The sequence below is a fragment of the Carettochelys insculpta genome, chromosome 8 (genome assembly GCF_033958435.1).
Source record: "Carettochelys insculpta isolate YL-2023 chromosome 8, ASM3395843v1, whole genome shotgun sequence".
NCBI classification, from domain to species: Eukaryota; Metazoa; Chordata; order Testudines; family Carettochelyidae; genus Carettochelys; species Carettochelys insculpta.
The window spans coordinates 48,222,422-48,245,379 of record NC_134144.1 but is presented as its reverse complement, the minus strand read 5'-3'; the positions used below and the strand labels follow the sequence as shown (position 1 = coordinate 48,245,379).

At 44.2% G+C, this 22,958-nt stretch overlaps 1 protein-coding gene across 3 annotated transcripts in view; it reads right to left on the bottom strand.

The window, feature by feature from the left end:
- The window catches only part of CACNB4 (calcium voltage-gated channel auxiliary subunit beta 4), a 209,873-nt gene that overhangs the window by 35,016 nt on the left and 151,899 nt on the right, over window positions 1-22,958 (bottom strand). For all 3 annotated transcript variants that reach the window (XR_012646361.1, XM_075000752.1, XM_075000753.1), the window contains 5 exons: window positions 19,938-20,014; window positions 19,535-19,554; window positions 19,362-19,442; window positions 12,385-12,443; window positions 1,952-2,061 (listed from right to left, as the gene is read on the bottom strand). Coding sequence is in view for 2 of the 3 variants with exons in the window: in XM_075000752.1 (XP_074856853.1) it covers window positions 1,952-2,061; window positions 12,385-12,443; window positions 19,362-19,442; window positions 19,535-19,554; window positions 19,938-20,014 (347 nt within the window). In the remaining variant the exon portion in view is untranslated. The remainder of the gene's footprint in view (window positions 1-1,951; window positions 2,062-12,384; window positions 12,444-19,361; window positions 19,443-19,534; window positions 19,555-19,937; window positions 20,015-22,958) is intronic.

Genomic DNA, 22,958 nt, shown 5'->3' with positions numbered 1-22,958 from the left:
ATCTGTTCCTGGAGCAATCATCTGGAAGGAGCAAGGCCCACAGACTGGCACCTGCGTCATGAGAGAGGATGATGGGGAAGGGTTCGATTCCAGCTGCATGAACAGCTGGGTGCAGAGGAATCCCTGTAAAGTCAAAAAAAAAAATGCTGGGGGCGGGGGGGTACGGGTTCCAGCCATCTGCTGGGTCAGGGTAAAAAAGTTGCTCGGCAGTCACTGGAACAGCCCTCACCATGGAAACCCATCTGTGCTGCACATGCCAGTTTACGGCAACAGGATCTGGAGAGCCCGGCAGCCACGTGGTGAGGGGGAAGGGTTCAGTTCCTGTCACATGGACAGATGTATGCTGAAAGGAAATGCAGGCAAAAAGGTAAAAGGGAGGAGAGAAGGCCTGGAGAGTCTGCTACCTGCATGAAGTGCGGGAGACAGAGTGCATGCCAGCCACATAGTGCAGCAATGTGCTCTAAGGAAATATAAAAGTGCAGGAAGCATTGCAAAAAAAAATCCAATCCAAAACTCCTGTGCTTCTTTAGTCTGCCAAAGAAGACATCAGCCTCCTAAAACCAACAGATATCAACAAAGAAAAGCTGCTCATCCTGTGTGACCATAAGCCTGGAAAATTTGCCAACATGGTGTGTGGTGCCATGATACCAGATTGCTATCTGGTTGCCTGGCATGGCAAGGTGTATTACTGTGGAAGCCGCAATAATCAGGCCTGCCCAAAAACCTGGTACAAAGAAAACCCCAAAAGAGTGCCATAGAAATCTCCATAAAGGGTAAGCACTCCATCCCCCACAATAGTAACACATTCTTCTGAGGGACACAGATCCATAGAACCTATACCTATAGCCATACCTATCCCTATACCTACCTGCAACTCACTTCTAGCACTCAGAAAAAAATACTTACCAGAACAGCTTGGTCCCAGGGGCTAAGGGACTGCAGTACAGGGCACCAGTTCCAGATCGAGGGTGAACAGCTCCGGGCTGTCAGGAAGAACTTCCTCGGGCCCTGCTGGTAGCCCCAATCCTATGCTCCATTTGCCTCTTCCTCAGGGCCCCACAGCTCCTCTCGGCTCACCCTGGACTCTGGACCAGGGCCTCCACAATGGTAGTAATGAAGAGTGGGCAACGTGGTTGGGTGCCCCTCAAGAAGCATGTGCAGCTATTCATAATAGCAGCAGCTCTTTGGAGATGACTCAGACCACTGGCTGGCTTCTTGGACTCCGTGATAGGCCTGCTAGAGTTCTTTCACCTCTACCCAGTATTGCATTGAGTCCTGGGAGTAACCTCTGGCAATCATCAACTGCGAGATCTTACACTATATGTTCATGTTTCTCTTGCACACCTGAGGTCTGCTCACCAGTGATTCCTCTCCCCAAACTGCATAATCTCCTGATGGCTCCATGCTGGAGCTCTCTTGTGAGACTGAGAACTACCAGGCAGATTACTACCCTGAGTGCTCATGATTGAAGGAGATGTCTCCTGATGCAGTGCAATGGCTACTGATGCAATGGGTAAAAGAAATTTTTCATTGTGTGTGCCCTTCATATTTCTAGGCCTGGTTGCTGATCAATTCAAATTCAAATTTGCAGACTACCTGTGACCTCCTTTCTGTGCACCTGGAGAGCAGCAGAAAAGTAAGCGGCCATACCTGGCAAGTAACCATGTAGCTTTGTGGGACACATACAGGACACTTCTGGAGGCTAATAAATCGATTTTAAGACATGGTGCTTCCACACTGGTCTTTATTCAAAATTTTAAATTTGAACTTGACATTACACGCAGCAGGTACTGACAATATGATATCGATATTAGCGCTCCCTAATTCAACCTAATGGTATTCACAGTAAAGACAGTGATATTTTAATATTCAGGTAATTGCCTTAAATTCAAATTTATCTCATAGTGCAGATGTACCGTAAATCAGTTATAAATAATATTGTTCATCTTACCTAAACTGGACCTGGTATTCGACCGCTCAATTATTGCCCTCTTGCTTGGATTATTTAGTACAGACCTCTTAGCAAGAGAAATGTCAGCTGTCACTCTAGTTATTGATATCCTATGAATAAGAAACAGGAAAGAACAAAAACATTGCAGACACGTTTTTACTGTACATTATTTCTGTTGCAGAATGTGAAGAGAGAACAACACCAGCCAGATGGATTTAATAAGCTGTACTATATCATCATTAAAGTAAGAAAAAGAGGCAGAATAAAGACGCTCTCCATTCAAATAAAGCCCACAGTACTCAAGCACCAGGCCTACAATTCCTTATACCACATTTACTACTACATATATTTCTTGCTCTCTTTCTGTATGTAGCCATCCATCTGCCCATACAGAGACACAGAGGCTGTTTCTACACATGCTAATGAACAGCCCAAAATATGCTAATGAGGTATGGATGCAAATTCTCAGTGCCTCATTAGCATAAGGTCACGTGATCTGGAGTCCAGAAGACGTTCTTCCAGACTCCAAAACAACGTGTAGAAGCACAGCCCCTGTGGGGTCTTCTGAAAGGAAGTCCTCCTTCTGGAGGTCCCTTCTTTCTGAAAATTTTTGGGAAGAAGGGGCCTCCGGAAGGAGGACTTCCTTCCGGAAGACCACGTGGGGCTGTGCTTCTACACATTGTTTTGGAGTCTGGAAGACTGTCTTCTGGACTCCAAATCACGTGACCTTATGCTAATGAGGCACTGGGAATTTACATCCGTGCTTCATTAGCATATTTCGGGCTGTTCATTAGTATTCCACTTTCGGAGGAAAGTGGCATGTGTGGAAACAGCCTAACAGAAATTTCTCCCTGTGCCAGTGAGGTATGATATCAGAAATAATTTCACAAACTAAAGTGGATCTCAGGCCAAATGGAATGGCAGAAAAGACAGACAGATTAGATAGATACATAGATAGTTTATCTTCAAAGCATTTTACAAACATTAAAATAATCTTCCCACATGCCTCCAAGGTATGCAAAGAATGTAATTCAAAATTTACTGTTTGGGGAATGGAGACAGAGATTTTATCTATTGTGGCCTCACAGTCATTAATGAATTTTTCCTCACACCCCTTGTGACCACAGGTTGGTGATTGTTGCCGCTTTACAGATGTGGAACTGAAGCACAAGATTAGGTTACTTGCCTAAGGTCACAAAGAAGAGTGTGTGACTGAGCTAGTTATTAAAATGAGGACTTCAGGATCGCAGTCCAGTGAGCTATCCCCTACACCGTGCATCCTGCATTCCTAGAGCAGGCTATTTAAATCACTTGTACAAGGCTGCAAAGAAAGTCTGTATCAGAGGCAACATTAGAACACAGGCTTGGAAGCTGGGAAATTCTAACCACCTCACTCTCTCCATGTCACAGTCATGCACCAAGTTGGACTATATGCAGTAGATCACCACACAGAACACTGTTCTCATTACAGCCTAGAGGTCAGTCATAGACAGAGTTGGGAATAGCATGGAGCAATGATTTCTGGGAAGGGAAAGCAGAATGGTGTGGAGAGGTGTTCCTGGAGGAACTGAACCTCAGGGAGCAGTTCTCCTCAGAGCTCTAAGCAGCTTCTCTGTGAACTGGTGTAGGGGAACAAAAATGCAGTCATGTAGCACTTTAAAACTAGCAAATAATTTATTAGGTGATGAGCTTTTGTGGGGCAGACCCACTTTTTCAGAGAGGATAAGAGAGGATGGTAGGCCTCCTTCCCTGATTGTTCCTAATCCTTGAGTGGGCTGACAAAGAGGGAGCGTGATGTGGCCTAACCCCCATCATCAGTAAAACAAGGGAAAGAACCCCAGAGGAGGTGAAGCTAGGCCTTGTAACTAGACTGGGAGAGTTCAGTTTGAGAGACTGCACAGGATTCAAAAGACTATGGTGGAAGCCCGGGGATAAGGTTTAAACGTACGGGTAACAACTGAGGAACAGGGAACTGCTGAGACATGGCCAACAAGTGGACCACACTGAAGCCTCAGATGTTCATAAGGGCTATTACCGGTGTTCTCTGTAAGCTGAGCACTTACGCAGCCACCCAAAACAGATTCAGGAGCCAGCGAGCTGATTAGCAGAGTGCCTGTAACTGCCCACAGCCAGCAGCATGCATTTCTGTTGGTGATGCATATCCACACATGCTTAGTTGTATATAACAAAATGTATTCTGCCCATGAATGGGAAAAATGGAGGGAACACTGGCTAGTACACTGAAGGACAGTGGGGCACTTTTAACGATGCTTTACTTATTTTCTTCTCCTGTGGGAAGAGACATTATTGATTTTTGTGGCTTCTGATACATGCCAGTAGTTCTCTCACATACTAAAGAAATATGCTCCACAAAAGATATATTCACAGCAATGACATCCCAGCAACTTGACAGATCTTGTCACTCCCAGTTGCCATGGTTTCCTACTGAAGACAATGACTTCCAGCTACCACAGCTATATGCAAAGCTGAAGGACATGTGCCAACAACTGAGGAGAGAATGGATATCACTGCTTTGTACGTACTCGTAATACAAATGTGCCTTTGTAACCCATGCAATAAACTGAAGTGAAATAGGATCACTCAAACAGCTTAGGAGTGGGGAAGAGAAATGCTATAGAGTATCATCATGAAGATCTCAGAGCAAAGACATCTTACACTGCAGACTACTGTGTAAAATGCTCAGTCCACCTGGTTTTAAATCAAATATTAAAGTTGGGGGTTTTGCTAATGTCATCTCAGTGAGGAAAATTAAAAACTGGGGAAGCGCTAAGTGTCTTACACCAGAGTCCCCAACTAGAGTTCCTCTGAGCTTTTCACTGGTTAGGGAGGAGTCACACTCATTCTCTGCTTCCCATGAATACCTACTATGCAACATAACTAAATGGTCTTATTTTATGGGACTTCTAATTTAGCTCTGCATAAATGTACATTGCGGGAAAAGGAGGCTCAGAGAGTGCCTTCCTCCTTCAGTATCATCCATGTGTAATGGCTGGGAGTTAGGCAACCAGGCCAGCAGTGTCTGATGGGCCAGGGTTGAAGGCAGGAATTGAAACTAGTTCCCAGGCTGAGTGAGGAGACAGATACCATCGTCAAGTCGAGCATGGCTCGAAGGCAGAAGTCAGGAGCAAGATGAGGAGAAAGACAAGGTAGCAAGCTAGAGTCTATGCTGTTGCTCAGATGGCTCTTTGGAGTAACTTCCGAATTAAACCATTAGTGCGAGCCAAATTTCTGTTGACCTGGCCTCTTTGGGCAGTACTTGTTACAGTGCCCAACTCTCCAGTAATTGTTGGGTGCTACTTCATCCAGCTTTCTAATGGTGACACAGAGGCTGGTCCCCACGTCCTCATAATTCCAAATTCTAGACCAGGGGTTCTCACACTGCACCACAATTCCCTTCTGACAACAAACATTACTATACTTTCCCAGGAAGGGGGAACCAAAGCCTGCACTTCATCGCTCTGGATGGTGTGGGGTAAGGGGGGCAAAGCTATAGCTCAACTGCAAACGACTGTCCTAGACCCATGGATCCTTACAGCATAACAACAGGGCAGGACATCATTCAACAAAACACTAGACCCATTTCTCAAGAGAACACTACACTGTGCCCTAGCTAGTGCACCCAGCAGTGCCCCATAGCCCCCAAAATCAGCTGGCATGAGGCCTCAAAAACCCTGGCTGCTACTGCCCACAAGTGCTATGAAAGAAACACTTTATGGAGCAGCAGCAAGGAGTACTGCAGCGTATTTAGGCTGTGACATATCACTGGGGCTGATATCAACACAAGGATGGATGGGTGGAATTAAACTAATACCAATATAATATAAGAGTGAAGACATGAGCACTCAACACAAAATTAAGATGTTAAAAACAACAATCAAGGAACCAAAGGATATGGGGAAGAAATACTTTAATTGCCTATACATCAATACTAGGAGCTTGGAGGAATAGAAACCTCTGATTTGAGCATAAATTCAGTGTAGTTGGTATTACTGAAACCTGCAGGGATGAATCGCACAAGTGGAATGTTAAAATCAAACCTTATAACCTATTTAGAAAGGATCATATGGGAAAAAACAGAGGGGGAATAGTACTCCATATCAAAAACGGCATTACCTGTTCCCAAGTCACTGATAACTCGGAAGAAAATGATCTTGAATGCTTATGGGTCAGTGTCCTAACAGATAAAGCACAAGATGGTGTATTAGTTGGTGTCTGCTATGGAACACCAAATCATGCTAGGGAACAGGAAGACTGCCTCCTTATGTTTCTATCTGTAATGTATAGGCAGGAAAGTTGTGTGATCATGAGGGGACTTCAATTTGAGTGACATATGCTGGAGGTCTGATACTGCCAGTATTAAAACTTATAATTTTTAAACGTCTTTTAAATTTCCAAACTGGAAAAGTGTTACAGACAACAGGGGGAACTTCTATTTTAGACCTTGTTCTAACAAATAAAAAGGAATATAAATACATATAAAACAAATGGAAGAAAGGGAAAGTTAATAATTGTAGAATGTTGATAAGGAAAGTTAAGGGACACAAGGAGAATTCCATGGCTAGCATAATAAAGGCCAATAAGAAGGGGTTTTAAAAATGTATTAGGAACAAAAAATTCCAATAGTGTTCTTGGTCTGTTATTATTATATGGAAATGGTAGAATTATCAATAATAATGCAGAAAAGACAGGCATATTATATATGTATTTGGGGGAAAAAAGATTATACAATTTCATCATACAGTGAAAACATTCTTCTCATGTCACTAGTGTATCTCTGGAGGATATTACAAGGAAACTAGTACGTTATAGTTTTTTAAGTCAGCAGGTCCAAATAACATTCATCCAACAATTTTAAAGGAGTTGGTTAAGGAGTTCCTAAGCCCATTAATGTTGATTTTCAATAAGTCTTATAAGCACCGGGGAAGTTCCAGAAGACTGGAAAAAAGTTAATGTTGTGCCAATTTTTAAAAGTGTAACCAGCATGACCCAACTAATTACAGGCCTGTAAGCCTGACATCAATTGCAAGCAGGATAGTGGAGCAGCTATTATAGGACTCAATTAATAAAAAAGTAAAGGAGGCTAGTGTTGTTAATGTATATCAACCTGGGTTTACGGAAAATAGATTCACTCAAACAACTTGACATTTTTTGATGAGATTGCAAGTTAGGGTTATAAAGGTAATACAGTAAACTTTTTCATATCTGGCATTCTATAATCCAGAACTCTTAAATAACCAGCATTTTAACCATAACTAAATTTTAGTTACATTTTCCATAAGTACAGTAAAGTGAAAGTAGATGCAAATAATCATGGCAAATACAGTGTAAGTTTACAGTATATAATACTGCTGTTGTTGGTAAATAAAGTACTCTGAAAACATTTGTTTCTAAATATCTAATCTTGTTTTTCTTCAGTGTTATGCATTATGTTATGCTCTCTATTATCTAGAACAGCGTTTCCCTAAGTGTGGTCCGCAGCCCAGTACCGGTCCTTGGGAAAAAAAATACCGGTCCTTAGAAAACATACGAATTATTGCTATGTACTATTACTATCGTGAATAAATAATAAACAGTGAAAATTTATTAATTTTCCTTTTTCTATATATGTGCTTATATTTTTGAGATGCAAAAAATGGTACTGAAAAAAATAGGTCCCAACTATATAAAGTTTGGGAAACCCTGATCTAGGATATTTGAATATCCAGCAACCACCCAGTCCTGGGGCTGCTGGATACAAACAAGTTTACTGTAGTGTTAAAGCATACTGCTGTAAAGCATTTGACTTAGCACTGCATGACATTTTGAAAAACTGGAATATAAAAACCCAGCAAGGCACGCATTAAAGGGATTAAAAATTGGCTAAGTAACAGGTCTCAGCATGTAACTCAGGGTCCCACAGGGATCAGATCTTGGCTCTACACTATTTAACATCTTTATCAATATCCATTATCTCTGAAGCATGTGACTCATTTAGTTGCTTGCTCTTACTGAAAACAGAGAGTTTTCTGCAGATAAAATGTATGTTCTGATAGTGAAGTAAGTGACTTGTTTTCAGCCTTGAGAGATACATTGCAACAACATAAAAATGGCACTAACAGTACCCAAGAACCTTAAGACAGGCAGTTATGTTATGACTATGCCACCAAAGTCTTAAATAAATGTAATGTGGACAATCTAGTGATACTGTAATTAAATACTGCTGTGTGTGAAATTAACACTGCATTAGAAAATTCTGCAGAGTGTCAAAGTGGAGTTTAGAATGTTAGGTTTTGTTAAACTGTCTGAGGAAATCCCACATTCCACAGTGATAGCATTCCAATTTTCTCTCACAATTCTACGAAGGCTTAAAAGAGTAGCAAATTCTCAGCAGTCTGATGCCCTCAGAGGTGCTTGCCATGTCCTCCTCCTGTATCAAAGCGCTAAACTCTTTGTCTTTAACACATTAACACAAAGGAGATCAGGTCCCCTCCCCTGACGTTAACATAGCATCAGAGTCATTTAAGTCAAGCACCACAGCTTTAATAACACCTAATCAGTCACTAAAAACAGTGCTTTGCCCACATTGTGTGCTGTGTTACACATGAGTGTACTGACATCAGTGGAATTTGACAGGTTCAATTCATAGCAGAATTTGACTCATTCAGTCAAAGTTTATGTAACTGACACAAGAAGGGGCCACCTGGGGAAAATACTAACTGGAGGGTAGCAATTTAAGTAGCTTCCACTGCACTCTGACTTTCATATTTTTACATTCTTCTAGCCCCTCATCATGTAAATTACACCGATTTAGGCTCTTTGAAAGGATAGATGGAGCCCCATTGGAGCTCCACTGTGCTGGAAGGTGTATTGACTCAACACACATTCTTGACACCATCAAAACAAAAAGCAGTCAAGTAGCACTTTAAAGACTAGCAAAATGGTTAACTAGGTTAATTAACCTAATTAACCATTTTGCTAGTCTTTAAAGTGCTACTTGACTGCTTTTTGTTTTGATAGTGTATAGACTAGAACGGCTTCCTCTCTGTTACTCTTGACACTATGGCCATGATCTGCTAAGTGCTGTTTTCTTTCAGGGCTGCAGTTAGTAGGTAAGTTTCAGGACGACTGTGGAACCATGACTTCATTTTGTGGAGCCTGCCTACCACTGAGGGTCTAGAATCTACCAGTGGAAACCAAAGAGTAAAGTGAGCCTGTAACACCAGTATAACTCAATTTCACCAGTTAATCAATATACAAAACTTACACCACCTTACTTTAGATAAGGACTACAGGTTTAACTCCAGCAATTCAATCACTAGTGGGATTCTGACTACAATCCATCTGAACCCATCCAGAAATACAAATAAAATAGTCAGAACTACCTTCCACTATCCTGATATTTTTAAAAAATGTACTTTTTAAATCCATCCACACAAACAGCATGATCTATAGGACTTACCCCATTAACAACATTTAAATTACTTGTAGCATGTATCTTAGTGAGATTGGCCACCTGAGCCAGCACTTAGCTTCTCGTCTAGGTATATTGAAAAATTAGCAAAGATATTATCCTTCCAGAAACCAACTATGCACAATGTCACAGTTTCAGTGGCACAATAGCAGCAGTATGATGGAAAGGGACCTAGGGGTTATGGTGGATGAAAGGCTGGATATGAGTAAACAGTGTGCCCTTGTAGCCAAGAAGGCTAACGGCATACTAGGGTGCATCAGGAGGAGCATTTCAAGCAGATCTAGAGAAGTAATTATTCCTCTTTATTTGGCACTGGTGAGGACACATCTGGAATATTGTGTCCAGTTTTGGGCCCCCCAGTATAAAAAGGATGTGGATTTGCTGGAGCAAGTTCAGCGAAGGGCAACAAAAATGATTATGGGTCTGGAACACAAGACCTATGAGGATAGGCTGAGGGATTTGGGCTTGTTTAGTTTACAGAAGAGAAGACTTAGAGGTGATTTAATAGCAGCCTTCAACTTCCTGAAGGGGAGCTCTAAAAAGGAGGGTGAGAAATTGTTCTCAGTGGTGTCAGATGGCAGAACAAGGAGTAATGGTCTGAAGTTGAAGCGGGAGAGATGTAGGTCAGATGTCAGGAAAAACTACTTCACCAGGCGGGTGGTGAAGCATTGGAATGCGTTGCCTAGCGAGGTGGTGGATTCTCCATCCCTTGAGGTTTTTAAGTCCCGGCTGGACAAGGTCCTGGCTGGGATGACTTAGGGGGGGTTTGATCCTGCTTGAAGCAGGGGGCTGGACTAGATGACCTTCTGAGGTCCCTTCAGCCCTGTGATTCTGTGATTCTGTGTATGTTTGATATTAAATCACGAGAGTCTCCTAGAGCTCTGCAGCATTTTTGACGTAGGAGAGCACATGCTGTGCGTATGGAAAGCAGAGTTCAAATAATCTAGGACTGAAGTTCAAATAACCCACAAGCGAGTACTTGCTATCAAAAAGTAGTGAGCCACAAAAAGGGAGCACAGTCCCCGATACAGGAAGTAATTTCCCTGGAGCAGATACCACAGAAAGACATCAACTAAACACGCTTGCTGGCAACATCTGAAATGAAAATTTTGCTTTTTGCTGTAAGCTCAGGACCCTCATTATTTCTAGTTCTTCAGCGCTTACAATGTGCTAGATGATTTCAAAACACAATTGCAGTCCTGTGTGGCTGGCACTTTGCAAACTGCCCCCCACCAGTGTGCCACAGGGACTGGAGACAACTCAGTGGTGGAGCCAATCCCCAGAACATGAGGGAGTTTCTCAACATGTGGGAGCAGCAGCAGAACAGTGGGGGTCAATCTAATTCTTAAGAGGAGCTAAAAATAGCTCAGTGGTTTGAGCATTAGCCTGCTAAACCTACAGTTGTGAGCTCAAGCCTTGAGGGGGCCATTTAAGATCTGGGGCACAACAGATTTAAAAAAAAAAGGGGGGGGGATGGTGCTTGGCCCTCCCAAGAGGGCAGCGGGGCTGGACTAGATGACCTCCTGAGGTCCCTTCCAGCTCTATAAGATACAGGTGAATTCTTCTCTTGCTCTCAGTTGCTCAAGGAAAAACCTTTCTTTGCATCAGCTGAGGAGGTTGCATACTGCGTTCTTTCTCCCTCCCATATCCCCCTGCAGCTTCTGCAACCTTTCAAGTACCTGGCATGTTTTCCTATATTTCAGTTTTTTGGCATTTTTGACTCCTGAATACATGTAAGAGCTGATATTTTTTTGAGGTGCCTGACCTGAGTCTTCTCTTTACTCATTGCTTAAATGCACTCTGCTCCTGATAGTTATTCCTGCATCAGGATGTGATTTATTTAGAGAACATTCTGTTGTACAAGAACATTGAACTTGACAAATGGTATCAGGTCACAATTAGCCAAGTAAACGATAACTTCAGAATGAAAAGAACCAAGCATTAATGCTTAGATACTGATATATTTCAACCATTTTGTTAGATCTAGTACCCAATGCTAATGAAACTTTGGTATAATGGAAGGATTTTGAATAAACTGAGGTATTGTCCTTATTTGTCTCAATTCTGGCATTTTAAGTACTGTACTAAAATATCTACAACGCTACAAACTAAGGAAGAATATGTAAGAAACTTATTTGAGACCAAATTATCTTCTCTGTTGTGCTGGTACAGATCTGGAATAACTCGGTTTGCTCCAATGGTGATATACCATGGTAAATGAGAGCACAGTCTGACCCATAGAACACAAGCCATCAACCCTTTTGGTCTGAAAAAAATTCTTGAGGTAATTCCTGACCCTCCACCCCACCTTTCCAATGTTTTGGCTGAAGTAGCAAATTATTCATATAGCTCTACCATTTATGGACATTCAGCCAGGGGAGGTGAAAGCTTTATAGATTAAAAAAAAATTTGGTTTGTTATACTCACTGGACTGGCAATTGTGCTGTATTGCGTATGAGATAAGCCAAGTCAGTATTAGAAGACCCCCTGGGAAAACCCTGGTACTGCAGAAAATACTTCTGATGATTCAGTAGGTGGCACTGTTTCCTCCAAGTCAGTAGTGAACTAACGTCTCAGCCTGGTATGAAGAGGTACATTCCACAGCTACATTTAAAAAAGAATCCCTAAGATCCTTGAAACGTCACCATTAGAGGTTCCATGGTGCTTTTTAACTTTTTGCCCTTGACAAATTCCAACTGGGGTAATTACATTCTGCATATCTACATTTTCCCCAAAAATTTAGTTGAATTCCATATTCAGGCAAAATTCTGCTCTGTTACACCTTCTATTCCTACATTTTTTGTCACCCAGTGGCTGTATTTTGATGTAGAGTAAAAGGATTTCTACATATATAGTTGGTGTTTTAGTTGGAATGTACATTGGTATACTCCTAAATAAAAGGCACTACATAACATCGTTATAAATTTGGGGGAAAAAACATGAAAAGGACCATATTTCTCACCTCCCATCAAACCTGTGCTTCAGGAAGTCAAAGAGGGCTTTCTGCATCATGTCTGTTACCTTTGCAGAGGTGAGGAAGATAGAACAAAGAGGATTGACAGGGAGAGAAAGAAGTCAGAAGTAAGAAAAGAGGCAGAAGGTAAGGAGATTTCCAATAATCAATGTCCTTTACATTGACAGTAATCATTTAATTGCAGAGTTATCAACAACAAGCTCTAACTGAAACACATCTGTCAGTTGCAAAATATATTTATACAGATGGAATGAATACTTTGTAATAAATGTTTGCAAGTCTTCTGACACATTTTTTCTCAACCCGGGGTACGCTGAGCTCTTCCGGGGGTACATCAGCTCATCTAGATGCTTGCCTAGTTTTTCAACAGGCTACATAAAAGAACACTAGTAAAGTCAGTACAATCTAAAAGTTCATTCAGACAATTACTTGTTTTTACTCCTTCATATGCCTGACATTGAAATGCAAGTACAATATTTCCATTCCAATTCACTTCTTTGACAATAAGATGGTAGAAAGTCAGCAAGTTTTCGGTAGTAGTCTTCTGTGTTATTTTTGTGTGTTTTTGTAAGTAATTTTTAAGTGAGGTGTAACTTGGTGATATGCAAAACAAATCTGACTCCTGAAAAGGTACAGTAATCTGGAAAGGTTGAATGGCACTTGTTTCAAGACCTCAGATTACCTTAGGACCATGTGCCTCCACCAGTGATATGCGTACCATTAGGGGTATGCAAGAGAAGTCTGGGGGGTACTTATAATATTTTTTGAAAAAGGAGTTGAAAAACACTGTTCTGACACATACAACTCCAATGTGCTCAAATACAGGAGTGTTCTAAAGCAGTGGTCAACATCTTCACATTGACATCTATGGGCAGAAAGTGGATCTTGATCCAAGTACCATACATGGGCAAAAAAGACAGTTACTTCTATTACTGGTGTTCTTCCAGATGTGTTGCTCATGTCCATTCCAGTGTAGGTGTGTGCGCTTGTTCAGTTGCCAGAAATATTTTCCCCTACCTGGTAGCCATAAGGTCAGTGTAGCACTCACTGGAGTAGCACCAATACAGTGCCCAGTACAGGCACTGCCCTCCCACCACCCATCTGCTCTGTTCCTTCTTGCCAGATGCTCTGACAGTGAGGAAAGGCAGGAGGGTTTTGGAATGGACATGAGCAACACATCTCAAAGAACACCAGTTACAGAAGTAAGTAACTGTCTTTTCTTTTTTGACTGACTGCTCATGTGCATTCCAATGTAGGTGAATGCAAGCTGACGTTAGGAGGTGCAGTCGGAGCCCTGGAATGACTGCAGGACAGCCCTAACCACTGCAGCATCCTCTCTAGTATGCTGTTTGATAGCGTAATGAGGTGAAAAGGTGTGACTAGAACACCAGGTAGCAGCCCTACAGATTTATGCTCTGTGTACAACAGGGCATTTAGTTGACAAAACTTGTGAAGCATCTACACAAAAAATGCATTTTTGTCGACAGTCTGTCAACAAAACTCGGCACTTCTGCCAACAGCATTCTGCCTCTCCGCAATGAGGAATAACACCTTTGTCAACAGTTTCTGTCAACAAAAAAGCTGTGTAGACGGTCCAGGGGGCCTTCTGTCAACAGACAGGGCTTCTGGTTCATCGGGTAGCCCTGTTTGCTGAGCTTCCGGTTTGCCATTCTGTTGAGAGAGTAGCTGGGCAGTCTGGCCACTCTGTCAACAGAGCAGATCACTTTTTTGATCCACTTTTGCATATGGACATGATCTGTCGATGGAAGTTCTGCTGGAAGATCTCTTCCAACAGTCACTTCTCTAGACAGATTGCTGTAGTGTAGCTGTAGCCTTCCTGAACCAGGACATAGGCTAGGAATGCTGTTGAAGAGGACTGTGCCCTTGTAGAGCGAGTCCTGATGTTTGACGGGGAAACCCCTGCTAGCTTGTAACATTTCTGTAATACAAGCCACTCTCCAGGAGGACATTCTCTGGGACAAAACTGGGAGACCCTTCATCTTGCCCACTACAGCCACAAAGAGCTGCTGTGACTTCCTGAATGGGTTGGTGCTGCCTATGTAAAAATTCAAAGCCCTATGGACAGCTAGGGTATGTAAACTCTGCTCACTTGGGGTAGCATGAGGCTTAGGGTAAAAAAACGTAATGAAATAGCCTGATTGACATGGAAAGGGGAGACTACCTTCAGCAAGAAAGCCAGATGGGGTCTCAGTCTAACCTTGTCCTTGTGGAACACCATAGAGGGTGGGTCCACTGAGAGGGCCCTCAACTCAGACACCCTTTTGGCAGATGTGATGGACACCCAAATGTCTGTTTTGTCACTTAGACGCAGAAGGGAACACGAAGCAAGGGGTTTACAAGGGACCCCCATTTCAACATAGCCAAAACCAAACTGAGGTCCCAGGAGGATAAGGGGTCCCACATCAGTGGCCTAACCTTTTCCAAGCCTTTCATAAATCTGTTGACCACAGGGTTTGAGAACATCGACAAAAGACCTGTACCAGAATGGAAGGTGGAAGTCAGCCCTTCAAAGGGCAAGTATTGAATCATTTGTTGAACATCATAGGGGAGACCAGAGACCTGTAGCCATGCCCACCTTCTCATGGCCACCCCTGATACCATAACCCTTGTCGTAGCACTGGCAGTGTCAAAGGTGGTTTGCAAGGCTGCACGTGATATTAACTTCTTTTCCCCTGCAACTGCCATCAACTTGGGTTTGGCATCTGGAGGGATGAACTCTGAAGAGGGAAGAGGCCATCTTGTACAACTACCTGCTCACTAAGGCTTGCTGATTACCTATGCACAGCTGTAGTCGTCCAGTCAAATACACTTTCCTACCATACAAATCTAGTCTGTTCACCTCTCTGGTTTTGGGCAAGGGACCTTGAGACCCCTGCCTTTCCCAGTGGTTGGCCGCATCCATGACCAGAGAGTCAGGAGCAGGGTGAGTGAAAAGGTATTCATTCCCCGCAGAGGGGACAAAGTAACGTCCTTCATTTTTCCTCACCATGGGCTGGGCTGATGCCAGGGTCTGCCACACTTTCTTGGTGGTCTGGACAACAGTCTTTATGAGAGGTAATGCCAGTCGGGTGGGACCCAATGAGGACAGAATATCCGTCATTGGGTTGGCCTCATATTTGACCTCCTCCACCTGGACGCCAAGCCCTGGGATACCTAGCAGAGCACCTGTTGGAGGGTCCGGCTGTCCTCCAGCACCAGGGATGCAGGAGAACTGGTGACTGTTTTGTCCTAAGATGAAGACGGTGAGGAGCCAGCCTGCACTGTGCAGTCCACATCCATGGCCAAACAACAGGTCCGGTGCGCTTGCCACTCAGTGCAGTAGAAACAGCTGTGACGCCTGCTTCTGCATCGACAAGTCCACAGAGGGTAGTGCCAAGCGCTGGTGTCACGCCCTAAACAGTGGAAGAGTGGGAGGAGGAGCCATCAACACCGACATCACCTGGAACCTTCCAGATCCCATAGGTGTCAGCACGGTTGGCACCACAGCATATGGCAACTGATGGAAGAGGCAGTGAAACCACCAGAGCTGAGACAGTACTGGCACTGAGGGGGCTGGAGCCGAGCAGACCAAAGGTGCCGACAAGGAATGGTCTCTGGAGAATAGCTGCTCCAATGATGCATTCTGTGGTGGGACTCCTAGTGAAGCCAATGGTGCCAAATGAAGTACTGGGAGAGCTCCCGACTTCACCAGCAGTGACAGAGCGTGGGACTGTGGCTGGATGAGGTGCCTCTGGCTCTCAAGAAATGTCCATGGGGTCCAAAAGGACCACTGTGGCACAGGCTGCCATTTTGGCAGCCACTGCCCCTGCACCGAGCCTTGACTCCGACAGAAGGAAGAGCGGGCACACCTACTCCTGCCGGAACTGGAGAAGAAGGGTCGACCTCCAACTCGGACACCTCCGACACCAAAGAAAAAGGCAGCGCCTGTGCCAAGGGTGCTTGCGTCAGCACCATCTGGGATGGTGCCTGCATCAATAAAGTAGTGATTGGCAATGCCGGGCGCATAGATGGACGTGCCATCATGGCAGGTTTGCCCCAGGATGGAGGACAACTTAACATCTGCCTTGGGGATGTTGTTTTCGGCCGCGAGAAAGGCGCTGTGATTCAGAGGAGGCTCTGAACTGCTCTGAATGCTTCTGGCATTGAGGGCAGCTTCACGGAACAGAAATTGGACCTCCTGACCGGTGCTGATGCTCAGCCTTGTGAAGCATACCCATGGCACAGCTCGCCTGATGTTGCCTGGGGATCCTCTCTCTGCTTCAGTGCTGTGGGAGAGTGGCCCCTGTCATGCCTCTTCTTTCTGTGAGGCACTAGGAACTGAGACTTGTGTCTCCTGGAAGAGTGAGGTGCCAGCCCTTCCCTATGGCTCTAGGTTCCCTTCTCCTTTGCCGATGTCACAGCCTAGCTTGGTGCTTGTGCACTCTGCACTGAAGACGTGCTTGTCCCAGCAGATGGGGACTTCTCAGGCTGGAGAACTACCTCTACCAACAAGACCATGAGGCGCTGAGCTCAGTCCTTCAAGGTTCTTGGTTTGAAGGTCCTGCAAATCGAGCAGCAGTCCTGCTGGTGGCTCTCGCCCAAATACTTTAAGGAGGCAGAGTGTCGGTTGCTTTTTAGCATGCGCTTTCCATAATCTCCACAGGGTTTTGAAGCCTGGGGACCTCAGAATGTGCTGGTGCTGAGGCCTCGAGGAGGGGGATCAGGCTCCATAGTCAGGCCCAATGAACTACTCTACTAAAAACAATTACAACTATTTCTCTAACTGAACTTTAAGCTATTTAAAACTATTAACTAATTAGAACTACGGATAAAGACTATGATACAGCTACTGTATACAGCTACTGATACAATTGCTCGCATGAGCAAAGGGGAGTTCCAGCAATCGACACCACAGCAAGAAGGAACTGAGCAGAGGGTAGGTCAGGCAGTGCCTATATTGGTTGCTATATCAGCGCCACTCCAGGAGGCACCACACTGACAGCTGCTGGCTAGGGGAAAAGTGTTCAGGCAACAGGGCATGCATGAGTATGCACACCTACTTTGGAATGCATATGAGCAATCACCTGAGGAAGAATCCTGAGATTTTGCTAAGTATCTGCAATTCCCATTGACGATTTGGGTAAATTCTTTGGCTCTTTCAGAGTACTCCAGATTGCCACTATTATCTGCTAGTCTAGCCTGTGTCTCTGGCAGTTTATTTCTCATAAGTTATACTTGTTCACATGTCTCTTAGACATCTTCATCAGAAAGTGCACAAATAACTTTCCCAAACAAATTACAAAGTGATTACAAACAAATCTCTGTACTTTTCTAATTGAATAATCCTAATTCCATCACCATTTAACTGGATATTTATTTATGTGCCTAAAAGATTTAATTTCCAATGAGTCTTTTTACAAGGGAGATTATTTGTGCCTAATTTGTAGCATGTTGTGTATTTCAAGTAAAAAAACAATGAGAAGTCCTGTGGCATCATACAGACAAACAGATATATTGGAGCATAATAAGCTTTCATGAGCAAAGGCCCACTTTGTCAGATGCAACTGATGAAGTGGGTCTTTGCCAGTGAAAGCTTATGCGCCAATAAATCTGTTAGTCTACAAGGTGCTGCAGGACTTCTTGTTGTTTTTGCAGATACAGACTAACATGGCCACCCTTCTGATACTTGTATTTAAACTGCCAATCAAAAGCTCTCAAAAATTTGAGAGTCCTTCGGACAAATTCATTTAATCTACAGCACTACTGAAGTCAATTCATTTATGCCAAGGATGAACTTTCAACTCCTTGAAGGGAAACTTATCATGTAAGTAAAAGGCAGCTATTAGAAAATGAGATGCAGCAAGCCTCTCTAATTCTCACTTTGCTGATCTGCAAATCTAATAATTCTCACCTCAAAAAACACTGATTTAAGAGCAGGCTGCTACACTAATAACAGCATTATCCTGTCATATTACTCCTTCACTATTTTTATAAAATATATTACAAGACTTTTGCTCAGATGCTATGAAGTATTATCAACATTCATCATGCTAAATGAAGTGTAACTCAAATGTTCATATTCTTTTCTGACCCAATTCAGCAAAGCAGTTTTATATGCTTAACTGTCAGTGCACGCTAACATTGCTTTGCTGAATAGGAAGGACTTACACCTGTGAAGTTATGCATTTGTTCAAATGCTCTGCTAAACCTGGAACGTACTGCTGATTTGAAAATATTTAATAGCAAGAGTACTGGTTAACTGTGCATATTAGTGCAGCTTTGCTGTACATATTGTTATGTGGAATACAGAGTGATGGTTTAGGGGGGCTAGGATTCTACTGAGCCTTACATTTCTATGCGATAACTTTTAAAAAAATCTAGAAACAACCCTTCCCCCCACCTACAAACTTTTCAGTAATAGTGAACGATTCTCAAGGTCAGGGGTGGGAATACAGAAATTACCATACTGGAGCAGACCAAGGCTTCAGCTAGTTCAGCCTCTTCAGTACCTAGCATGTCACAGGGAAATGTAAAATTCTCATAATGGATGATTATGGCACAATACTTCATCAGTTAGGTCTTGTCTACACATTGAACTTGCACTAGATTAATTAAGATCTGGTCCACATGAGAAAGTTGTACTGGTTTAACCTAAGATATAATGTTGAACTGATTTAATCAAGTGGGTGCAAAAGGCTGTGAAGCCACATTTATTTAAACCAGGCTCCTTTCAATTTAGTATAAATCTACTAGGTATCAGTTTAGGAGAAAACAGAATAAAAGTATATTTGTTCTAATAGCTGATTTATGTTAAACCAGTGCAACATCTGCATGCAGACAAGGCCTTTGGATCTACACAAGGATCGCTTGCAGCTACAGCAATCAAATCAGGAAGAAGCACAAAGCAGACTTAATACTTTGTAGCAGACTAGAAACTAGTAATGAACTTGAATTAGAATAAATACCTCATAACCTTTCAGTGATGGGCCAACTAGCACAACGGGCCTCATGGATGGTACTACATCATAAGGAGGAACATGTTCCGTCTGAAAGAAGAAAATGTCCAGTCAACACATGTTCCAGAACAGACTCGGCATGCAAACTGTAGAAATGATATAGCAGAGTAAAATATACTTACCACTTTTTGTTTCTGTTTTGCTAAAAGACCAAAAACAAGAACTTAATTAACATGCATACAGCACATAACATGAAAATCACAAGATTTGCAAACAAAGACGCAGTTTTAGTTTATAATTTTTGCATCTCCTTTCTCGTCAGTACTAGTCACTACTCTTTGGTTGTCTTCTCCAACCCTATTATTTTTAAACAATCAATACATGACTGATAAATGTTTAAAAGCAATTTTTTTAACCTTCTTTAATTCTTTTTGGAAAAGTTTGAACAAACAATCTATCAGATATTTTTATTAATCAGTGATAAATGGGGGTATGTGGAAGCCCCATTTTTTATTTTATTTGCAACTTTAAAACTCAGTTTAAGAAACAATAATCACTTTGCCTTATATAAAATCCAAAATTCACCTGTGGAAGTGGGTGTAGCTCTAAATGTGCCAGACACCATTTCTCCAAGACTTGAAGAAGAATTTCCGCTTGACTTCCTACAGCATTACAAAGAGTGCCCATTAACACAAAATGTCCTGAAAGTGAACTCCCAAGGCCGTGCAGCTCCTATTCCAGCCTCAGAAATGCTGCACTGTTGCCCCATGGCTGGCCTAAAGATCGTAGGAAGAATTACATCCCATATGTCTCTGCATAATTCACCACACAGTCACATGATCAGAGAATGGAGAATTCCATCACTTGGCCCCTATGATACAAAGGAGTTCACTTGTATAGAGTCCCATAATCTGATATTTTCTTTTACTGTGCATCCATCCCCATTAGGTACCATTTTCTTCAAATATTGAGGCACAAAGGTTAACACTCAGGTATTTCAAGCTGTAAAAGCAAATTGGATAAGTCAGAGTTGATAATGTTCAATTATTCTAGAAACATGTTCCTAGCTGGTGTGACAAGGTAAGAACAGAGGAGTGAGTACCAGAGGGAAAAGCAGGGCTGTGTTGAACCAGCAAACAAAGGGAGAGGGATCAGCTGGGAAGGAGGCTGCCCTGAGTCAGTTGGGGCCAGCTGGTCCCACTTAAGACTGCCTTTAAAAACTCTGTGCCAAGGGGGATGGGACTGAGGAGAGCATAGGAGGTCAGTGGAGAGAAGCAAGAGGAGTTTTTCTAGGTACAGCAGAGCAGGGGAGGAGTTCTCAGCAGCAAGGGATGGGGACCCCTGTCCAGGTGGCTCTGAGATTTGACATGAGGCTGGAAAGAACTAATCACACGGGGGAGCCGATCCAGGAGGGGGCATGTGCTGCTGCTACTGCCACCACCTGGAGAAGGTATGGGGTGGGGGAACATCTTGAGGAAATGGCCCAGAAAGAAGAGCTGCAATGTCAAGGGCCAGGGCAGCCCTTCCCCACCAGCAACAGCCATACAAGGTCCCTGGGCCAGAACCTGGAATGAGTGGGTAGGGCCCGGGTTTCCCCCCCAGACCACCATCTCACCCCATCTCAAGAAGGGCAATGGCATCCTTGATGTGGGACCAGTGGACTGAATAGAGGCCTGGAGCCCAGGAATGAGGTTAGCCTTACCACGCTGGTTTACTCTTGAAATGATTCCTGAGCTTTATTAAGTATATTAGCATGGCAATTCCCTGCCACTACTTTATAAGACAAATTATGTGCCTTATTTTTGTCATCTATTATGGCTCGATTCAATTGTCTCACTTTTCTTTTCTTTACAGTGAAGTATCTAAAAGAATCATCAGCTGCATGCACTGTCTCATCTGCATTAGCAGGAGTTCTCTGGTATGTTAAGGCAGGGGTGGGGAGCCTTTTTCAGGTTAGGTGCCCCTAAAGTGATGTGGTTCCTGACTGTATGAGGACCAGGGCAGTGGGGTCTGAGTGGGATGGAGGGTGCAGCAGTAGGCTGGGAAATGGTATGTGTGTGTGGGAGGGCGGGTGCAGGAGTGGGAAGCAGGAGCAGAATTTGGCTGTGGGTCCAGGAGAAAGGAAACATGCAGGAGGGTTTGGGGTGTGGGTTCTGGAAGGGAACGGGCAGAAGTGGGATGCAGCTGGGGGTCTGGGCAGTAGAGCACTACAGGAGGGTTTGGGGTGTGGAGTCTGGGAAGAAGGGGCAGAAGCAGGGTGCAGGAGAGAGTACAGGAGAGGGTATGGGGTCTGGGAAGGAGGGAACAGGGTAGAGGTGAGGGGGGCCTGGAAGAGAGGGGTCAGGTGAGGGTGGGAGTGGAGGCAGGGTCTGGATGGGAAGAGGTGAAGGAGCTGTCTTGTAGTGCAGGGTCTGGGCAAGAGGGGTGCCCTTACAGTTGTAGCACAATCCCTGGATGCACATGGCTTTGTAGCCCCTCCCCTCTGCTCCCAAGCACCCCACTCCTCTGTTCTGACTGGCAGGAATTCCAGCCCCTCAGAGCAGTGGTTGGAAGCCTCCAGGCAGGCTGCTGCTGCTCTTCCTGGCTTGGAGAACAGCAGTGACCAGCAGGGGACTCCACACCTACTTCCTGCCCCCAGTCCCGGCAGAGCCCATGGTCTGGATTTGGTCCCAGCTTGCCTGATCTGGCCCACAAGTTTCGGAGCTCCATACCCTCTACCCTGCCATGGGCGTCTGGGTCCAGATCTAGACAAGCTATGGTCTGGAGGCTCCCCACCCCTGTGTAAGGTAAAGAGAAGTTATTCACCTGTAGTAACGATGGTTCTTCGAGATGTGTCCCCGTGGGTGCTCCACAATAGGTGTTGGGCTCGCCCGGGGCCGCAGATCGGAAATCTTCCAGCAGTTTCTCCTGGATCGCACATGTGCGCCCCCGGCCGCGTGCACGATCCGGTTCCCGCCAGTTCCTTGACCAACCGCCTCGGATGCTCCTGAAAAACACTAGACAGAGATCCGAAGCGGGGAGGATGGGCGGGTGGTGGAGCACCCACGGGGACACATCTCGAAGAACCATCGTTACTACAGGTGAGTAACTTCTCTTTCTTCTTCGAGTGGTCCCCGTGGGTGCTCCACAATAGGTGACTACTCAGCAGTAACCCAAGTAAGGAGGTGAGTAATCGGTTTATGTGCAGCTTGCCCCCGAGAGGACTGCTGTCAACAGACGGGTATCCTCTCAGAATACCCAAGGCAGGGCATAATGCTTGGTGAAGGTGTCATAGGATGACCAGGTCGCCGCTCTACAGATGTCTGTTAACGCAATGCCCTTGAATAAGGCTGTTGACGACGCCACCGCCCTGGTGGAGTGAGCCCTGGGCGGGGCCAGCAAAGGAGTCTTTCGAAGTTCAAAGCACATTGTTATACAGGGCACAATGTGCTTTGAGATTCTCCGGGAAGAGAGACCTTCTCCTTTTGACCCAGGAGCGAGAGAGACTAGAAGCCTGTCCGTTTTCCAGAAGGACTTAGTTCTGTCTGTGTGGAAGGCCAACGCCCTCCTCACATTTAGGAGATGCAGGCGTGCCTCCTTGCCGGAGCTGTGAGGCTTCGGGTAAAA